Source organism: Oculina patagonica, chromosome 7 (genome assembly GCF_052425735.1).
Source record: "Oculina patagonica isolate OP01 chromosome 7, crgOcupat, whole genome shotgun sequence".
Lineage (NCBI taxonomy): Eukaryota > Metazoa > Cnidaria > Anthozoa > Scleractinia > Oculinidae > Oculina > Oculina patagonica.
In genome coordinates this window covers 22,673,059-22,681,217 of record NC_135764.1, presented here as the reverse complement: position 1 = coordinate 22,681,217, position 8,159 = coordinate 22,673,059, and the positions used below count along the sequence as shown (strand labels likewise).

Genomic DNA, 8,159 nt, shown 5'->3' with positions numbered 1-8,159 from the left:
TCCTCGGCAAACTTCGTAAATCTTCGGAAACGATCGTATTGCCTTTGAACAACACTCGGATAATTTTCGGAGATCTTCGGTCTGGAAATTGCTCAAAATTCAACAAGTTGCTCGAGAGGAAAAAAGTTGCTCGAAGGAGAAAAAGTTGCTCGAATCATGAAAAGTTGCCAAAAAGTTGCCGAGCAACTTGTGGAAAGCCCTAAAGAGATTTAGTTTCTTTAGCGGCGCAGGCTAGAAATACAGGGCGGGATCGAGCCCAGGGGGGGGGGGGGGGGTACTCCGGGATCCAAGTGACGGGGATGTGCGATTGGGGTCGTAATTTTCGATTCCGGGATTTTTTTGGGTGACTTGATTTAAATAGGGGATTTTTTGGGTATTAAAATCAAACTAAAGTGCCTTGGCGCGGCCTTGGAAATTTAGGGGTAATTTGACTAGGGATTTTTTTGGGCTTTTTTTTTGGTCCAGGGATTTTTTGGGTAATGTCGGGAGACTTAGGGATTTTTTTGGATCCTGAGTTTTGCCTCCATTCGATCATCCCCGTCACTTTGATCCCGGAGTACCCCCCCTGGGGGATCGAGTAAAATCAAAACACTGTATATAAAGTACCGGCTTGGCTCTTATAAAAGGACTAAACCAACAATTCGTAATTTTCTTTGCGTTTCAAGTTAGGTAGACTTAGTTGCAGTAGCCTACAATGAACCGAGCCAAACCATTTTAAGCAAAACGTCGATAAAGTACAACAACATTGAACCCAACTCGATGAAGCTTGCGGAAGGTGAGCTACCAGAATGCATTTTTGTGGGAGTGTTTCCTATAAGAGTTCCCAACGGAGATTTTTAAAATATATTGATGAGTAATACGTCACAGTGGCCAGCCAAGGGCCACATCCCAAACTGAAATCATTCAATCTAGTGACAGCTATTCGCTCCTGTACACTTGCGATATATTATGAAACTTTAAGTGGTACCACAGTATATGGCAAATATGTTTAAATGGGATATCAACACATTTTTAGCCCTGAAAGGCACAAACAGCACTCCGTCAGTACCACATAAAGAGCTCCTCAAGATTTGGAAATAATGAATTGAGAATTGTGAAAATATCAACACAACACGATTCGGGAAGCATTCTGTCAAAACTCCGCGATGAAGAAAGTGAAAGACTGACTGTTTCTTGTACAGACCCAGGGGCGGATCCAGGATTTCAAAGGGGGGGGGGGGTGGATAGCAGACCATTAGGGCCTAACCCTAACCCTAACCCTAAGTGGCGGCAGACAGCGAAACGTGGCGTTACAACAACCAGACATGAGCGAGAGTTAATTTTTCTTTTTTATTTATTTTCAATTTTAAATAAAGTGACATTTCGAATTTTTGTTTACTGAAAAATGGGGGGGGCCCTATTCACCCCCCCCCTGTATCCGCCCCTGAGACCTATTGAGTGTGATAAATGACAACTGTGACAGTGAATAGTGAATGAATTTTATTGGTAACAACCTTTAAACCTGTATTTATATTTTAACATTTTCACTTTTTATCATTATTGCGTTATACTTCATTCGAAACCTTTCAACTTTTTTGATTACTTTATTTTTCCAGAAGTGCTCCCCCGCCCCCATAGGCGTACGGGCACCTTCAGACCTAGGGGGGCGGAGACCTTACTGCCCGAAAAAAAATGACATGCGTTTAAAGCCGAATTAAGATGCATATAAAACGGACAACAAAACGTTCATTGAAATAATTGTGTACAAAATTTGCCTACTTGCTTAAGGGAAACGATAGTTTTTTAATTAATTTCGTGGCATTGCCCGAATATGTCAATGCACTGAATCATTTTTCTTTGGAAATATTTTATTTATTCACTCTAGTCAAAAAAAAAAATTAAGGTATTCTTGGGGAGCCAATTTACATTGTTTTTCCTACACTTGAAAGATATACAAAAGCGTGTGAGACATTCAGGAGTAAATGAGTTAAAACATTTCGTCGAAAGTTTCGAGCGAGTCCTTAGAACGTTAACTTTACATTTGAGTCAAAAGCATTAGCTTCATCGCATTTGTAACAACTTTGTTTCAAGGTCTTACACTGGATCCACCGTGCGCAAAGAGGCTATTGAAAATCCTAACTTCTGGTCGCCCTCGCCAATTTCCCACTCACTTCAAAATGATTGTAACTAAAACAAACTGGTGGTTCAGGCAGAATTTGCGAATTTGCGAGAATAATCGAGAGGAAACAAAAGCAGATGACTTTTTGAACCACAAAGTTCGGTATATTTCCAATACTTTTTCGTTGATGTAAGGCGTTTTGAACGTACTGTTGAGATTTGTCGGCTTATTTTCTATTTTTTTTCCTAGGCTTGTTGCCCGAATTCTAAGCATTTTGCCCGGAAAATTTCGGCACTGGGGGGGGGGGGCTGCAGCCCCCCTCGCCCCCCCGCCTCGTACGCCTATGCCCGCCCCTGGTGACCCTTATTAGTTTCAATAATTGCTTGCTTGCTTGACTAACTCAGCTTACTGTTAACCTAAACGGCCTAACTCAGCGATAAGGCAATAATACATCTATAATTTTTAGTCAAATGTTGACGTCGTAGCAACACAAAATACCACAGCTGGTGCTGCATTTAGCTTAGCCTCCCATGCAGTCGTTTTCAGGGGCGATTGTGTTTTTGGGGAGGAAGAAGACACGATCGCCCCTGAAAGCGACTGCATGGGAGGCAACATTTAGCTAGGATCCTCCCCCCCCCAAATTAAAAAAAATAAAAAATTAAAAAAACAAAAAAAAAATTAAAAAAAAAATTATCTCTCTATTCTGTTATACAACAAAACGTTTTCCATCTTGTATGAGTATTTAAAGCAACGGATTGTAAACTTGTAAAGAGCAGGTTTTGCGTTTCCCTTTTACCTAATTCTCACACAGTGACATTCAACCGATTGGATCAATGTCAGATAGTTACGACTGTCACTGTTACGGTGCTGATTACGTAAATACATTTATTCGCTCGCTCCATTTACCGACAGGTAATATTGCTCAGGAAATAAAACAAATCAGAAAAAAGACTGAACGGGATAAAGAACAAATAAGGAAAGCTAACGAGCCTGCAGGCCAAATTAAAGTGGAATGAAATAAATTATAACAACATAACATGAAGCAAAGGTGAGTACAGCCGAGGCAGCCTGGGCACCAATCCTTTCCGTGATCACGAGAGGCGCGTGAAAGCTCGCGCTCTCGAAAAAAAAAAAGACTGGTACCCAGGCTATCAGCAATTTAAAGCATAACATTAATTTCATAGCATCAGTTTAGTTTATATTGTAAAGAAAACTCTTCTTATTAAGCGTACAATTTCAAAACTCCATTTACTCCACTACTCTAATTAATAAACAACTAATCATTGTTTGTGATCGATCAATTATTGAAAGCCTTGATGAGCGAATACCGTTGATATGTTGGTATTTACGTCACTAACAGGATTAAACCTGTTACTGGTATTTTTTCTACGATGACGGCCTCAGTTTCATTTCAGTAAATTTGAGAGAAAGATTATTTCTGAAGCTGTACCACACGGCCCCTCGGTGATATCTTTTGTTTCCCAAGTACTGTCCGTTTAGATTGGAGCGGCCGCAATGGTTGTACCACCAGGCGCCTGTCCATTCTACAGCACAGTTGCCATTGTTTCTGTCATTATCTCTGTCTTTTGTAGTAAACCCCATGTTGGTATTATACGTTAACTTATCTCCCGCTGTACCTGAATATGAAGCCACTTCAAGTCGATACTGCGCCTGCTCATCACCAATGTTAAACTTGCCATATTTGGCATACACTTTCACTCCGTTCCAGTCCTCCAGCTCCACTCGTAGAGAGTTCGGTCTAGAGGCCGTCAGTCGGTGGATCTTGTCGTTTCCTAACCAGAACTCATCAGTCAGCTGACCAAAGCCTGCTTTGTAGTCGTTCCATCCCCGATAGAAGTCTACCGAGCCATCCTGTCTTCGCTGAAACACTGTCCAGCCTCCACCGTCAGTGCGCATGTCACAGTAGACAGTAAAAGATCCTCTACCGTCTGGGTTGACAGAGTACAATCCACTTTGAGTGTGGCCTGATTTGAAGAGATCTGAACAATCTGAAAAAAGAGAACCGCTTGCTTGTCAGTTTTTAAAGGCTCTATAAGAATTTTTCAGAGTTTAGTTAGTAAAGGAAAATATTTTAGCAGTTAAAAACAATCTGACAAAAGAAAAACTCATACTTCAAACTCGCTTTCCATTTTAACTAAATACTATATGAACTCTCTCTTATACGAAGGAAAGTTTTGCTTGTTACATCAAATACTTAAAAAAATTAAAAAAAAAACGTTGTGTTATTTCTTTTCGCTCTTTACTTTACCCCCCCCCCCCCCCCCCACTTTTTCTCTTATAAACAGAAATGCAAAAAGGTTAAGACGTCATAAAAAAAGGAAATCAGATGTAAGGATTAATTTTTCAAAAACCAAGAAAAAATAAGTGAGGACCATAACGGGGATTCGACAAGTGAGGTAAAAAAAAGATTGTAATAGAGAAAAAAATGGGTATCAATGCCAAAACTTTTGATCTGTGTATTTCCAATTTAAAGTAATCTCACGAGCATTTGTCCACGATGGAACCAATCACGAGAGCTTATGATTGAAATTTGCATCGAGACCTTATTGTTTTACCAATTTTGTTCGTCTAGTGTTTTAAAAATATGTTACTTGTGTGTGAATCACCAAACAATAATTGTCAATGCTAAAATAGTCCATGCTGTCTCAAGGCCTACAACTGGTCTATTTGTATTTCTTATTCAACGCCTCGAACTGTCGACTAAGAGTGACACCATTGACAGTTCTGATACGGCAGCTAGTTGGAAGAAAATTTATTTTCAGAAGCTCGCTACCCTTCAAATGAACAACAGAACAAACAACGGGCTCAATAACCTGTACCCCAAAAACAATAGTAACTGGTACACTAGAGGACCAGAACAGCTGGTAAAAATATAATTTTAAGATATATTGTCATCTCTTTTGTAAGCAAAACTGTAAGAGGACCACGATACTTGCTGATATTACTTCGGTAGCTAGGTGAATAGAAATAACGAATAGCGGCAAGCCTGGAATCAATCTAACACTCTCTTGATGACAAATGTAATCATTCCATATATAACTCACCTTTCGGAATTTTAACTTCAACATCACTTATTGTCTCGATATCAAACACTCCTGCACTTGTAGCCACGCAAACATAGATCCCAGCATCCTCTTCTCTAACATCTCTTATGATAAGCGCCTCGTTTGTCCTGTGACTCCTCCCCACGGGCAGTGCTGCTCCTTGTCTTTTCCAGCTGATGACTGGTTGTGGATCACCGGTAGCGCTGCAGTTTAACGTCAAAGTTTCGCCAAAACCAACAGCAACTTTTTCAGGTGGCTTAACAGTAAACACAGGAAGTGATATCACCACAAGTAGCGTTTTTCTTTCAACGTTTCCCAAAAGGTTGACTGCTGAACAGAAATACAAATCTGAGTCAACTTTACGGACATTAGAAATTTGTAAGACACTGTTGTTATACTGCGCCCTTCCCTGGGGTAACTGACCAGACGACTTCCTCCAGGTGACCACTGGCGCCGGGTATCCGGTCACGTGACAGGTTGGTAGGGTGACGTTACTTCCTTCAGTGACGTGATAAGGTCCCGGATGAAGAAAAATACGAGGATGAACTGCAAAAAAGTGAATATCGTTTAGTTTGATCTAAATAAGACTTCCTTATTTTCAGTGAAGTAAATACTTTTACTTAATGAGAAATCAAAAAGCGAAATAATTGTACCTATATTTTTTAGAACGTGTGCTGAGTTTTTTTTTTATGTTACTGGTCGTATTCTGGAGTGTCGAGCCCGCCTTTTGTGCACTTGACTCTCAATGTTTCCCTTTCTTAATACATTTTATTGACCTTGTTTATTCGGTTAGCACTGCAAAATATTTGTTTTTAACTCATTGGTTTATATTGCGTGGCCTTCGTGCATGTGCCAATAAAACCTATTAGTTTTTTTCTAATCTTAATTATATGACTCTGTAGAAACAGGACTAATATTTCCGTATCAAATGCATACTTTTTGCAGCCTTAAAAATGGAAGCCTGCTCTGTAAAAGCAATGTTGTGGACCCAGGGGGGGTACTCCGGCTTGTAAATGTCGGGATGATCGAATGGAGGCAAAATTCAGGACCCAAAAAATCCCTAAGTCTTCCGACATTACCCAAAAAAATCCCTGAACCAAAAAAACCCCCCAAAAATCCCTTCTCAGGCTTGTCAAATTACCCCTAAATTGCCAGGAGGTGCAATAAAATAACACAAAAACGCTCGTTTAGTTCATTCATCGCCAAGGCCGCGCCAAGAGACATTAGTTTGTTTTAAATACCCAAAAAATACCCCTATCTAATCAAATACCCAAAAAAACTTCCCAAATTTTCCAACCCAAAAAAATCCCGGAATCGAAAATTTCAAACCCAAAAAACCTTCGATCATCCCCGTCATTAACAGCCGCAGTACCCCCCCCCCCCCCTGGGGTTGTGGAACAGCATGATTTAGTGGGAAGCCTATTTAATTTTGTATTATGAATATTCAGAATCTTACCATTTACTGCTAATCTTGCCACCTCCCGTGAATTCCCCAGGATGTTTGTTGCTGAACACTGATACACGCCCGAGTCATTTCCTGTCACCTTAGTCAGCTGCAACTTTCTTCCTGAAACCGCTGTTCGCGAGATTTCTGATTGATTTTTCAGTTTGCTCCACACTACTGCAGGCTCAGGATTACCGCTTGCTGAACACTGAAACAAAGCTGATCCGCCCTCGTTCACTGTCAACGTCACAGGAGAAACAACAACAGCAGGAGATGAAATCGATTCACCAGGTTCTCCTTTACTTCCCGGCATGCCTGCGGGCCCTATATCTCCTTTCTCACCTTTGGTTCCAGTCTCTCCCTTATGTCCAGCAGGTCCCATAATGCCTTGCTTGCCACTCTTTCCTGGCGATCCCATAATACCTTTATCTCCCTTGTATCCAGTTCTTCCTTTCTGTCCTCTTCGTCCCCGGGCTCCTTTGTGTCCTTTTGGTCCAGGTAGACCGCGAGGGCCTGGGGGTCCTGACGAGCACGTGACACCCTTTGACTGACAGAGATGCAGTCTCAGCTCTGACAAATGTTTGTTAATTTTCAGCATGGTTTCCGCTGTGATTTTATCTTCTGACTCGTTCTTTGGTGATTCAACATGACGGCTGTGTCTATGTTTAATGGATTGAATCCCTACGAATGAAAATAATAATTCTAATTACAAAGACACGGGAGAAGTGGTTTCTTTTACATAAATTATTGGTGTAATTGAAATCAAAAAGAAGTTTCTTTTATAGTTTTGGAGGTGACGAAAAGAAATAGAATTTCTGGCCTGCGTTTATGTTCGTTGTAACATCTCTGTAGGAATCCTTGCTCCAGGCAAGCATTTATTGCTCTTTAATTCACGAGATGACTGAGACGGAAATAATTGGAATTTATTATCTGTTATGTTTTACATTCCAGACTAAAAATAAGAATTAGTCCTCCCACTAGACAATATATGATATATCCTTAGTAAATTTTCTGATGTAAAAAGTGTCACAACCAACTGTATGTCTGATTAATGGTATGGTAGTCATAGCTGAAGGAAAATTCTATTTAAGTTTGACGGCTTTGGATTGAAGAAAACTTGACCTGCTAACCTTCGATTTTCTTTAAGCTGCACAGCAAAAACGGAACAAGCGAAAACATGTTCATTTGCTATTTGCTTTTCTCTTAGCTTTTTCCATGGTATTTTCCTTTTCGGTGTTTTCACTTCGACCAAGCTATATTTTTCCTGATTGTATTGTATGAGTCTAACTAATTATAAACTCTAGCTTGTAATGTAAGACAAACTTACCAGGCGAAGCATTCTTGATTATTTCTGGATCGTTTGACAGCGGCTTGGCCTGCGCGACGCTTTCAAGAGCGTTTATTCTTTTCTTGTGCTCGTTTAACTCAAGCTCGACTCTTAAAAAGCCGGCGCAGTAAAACATAATCGACAAAACAGAAATTATTGACGCAAATGATGGCATAGTTTGCTTTTGAACAGCCATGATTATGGTGATGTTTCAGCAATCTGCAA

General features: G+C 40.3%; 1 protein-coding gene across 1 annotated transcript; it reads right to left on the bottom strand.

Moving 5' to 3' along the window:
• Nucleotides 1-1,458: 1,458 nt before the first annotated feature.
• On the bottom strand, nt 1,459-8,159 carry LOC144659675 (uncharacterized). Its single transcript, XM_078520164.1, has 5 exons — nt 7,935-8,159; nt 6,620-7,288; nt 5,164-5,709; nt 2,811-4,107; nt 1,459-2,725 (listed from the first exon to the last, which is right to left on the bottom strand). Exons 1-4 carry the CDS (start codon nt 8,128-8,130, stop codon nt 3,485-3,487), a joined length of 2,034 nt encoding a protein of 677 aa, XP_078376290.1. The 5' UTR covers nt 8,131-8,159; the 3' UTR covers nt 1,459-2,725; nt 2,811-3,484.

Bases quoted from the DNA above. Each gene is read 5' to 3' on its own strand.
- LOC144659675 (XM_078520164.1), bottom strand. From the start codon at position 8,130: ATGGCTGTTCAAAAGCAAACTATGCCATCATTTGCGTCAATAATTTCT. The intron at 5,710-6,619 runs GTAAGATTCTGA...ACTTTTTTGCAG, and splicing joins GGCAAGATTAGCAGTAAATG to TTCATCCTCGTATTTTTCTT. The intron at 4,108-5,163 runs GTGAGTTATATA...CTCTTTTTTCAG, and splicing joins TGAAGTTAAAATTCCGAAAG to ATTGTTCAGATCTCTTCAAA.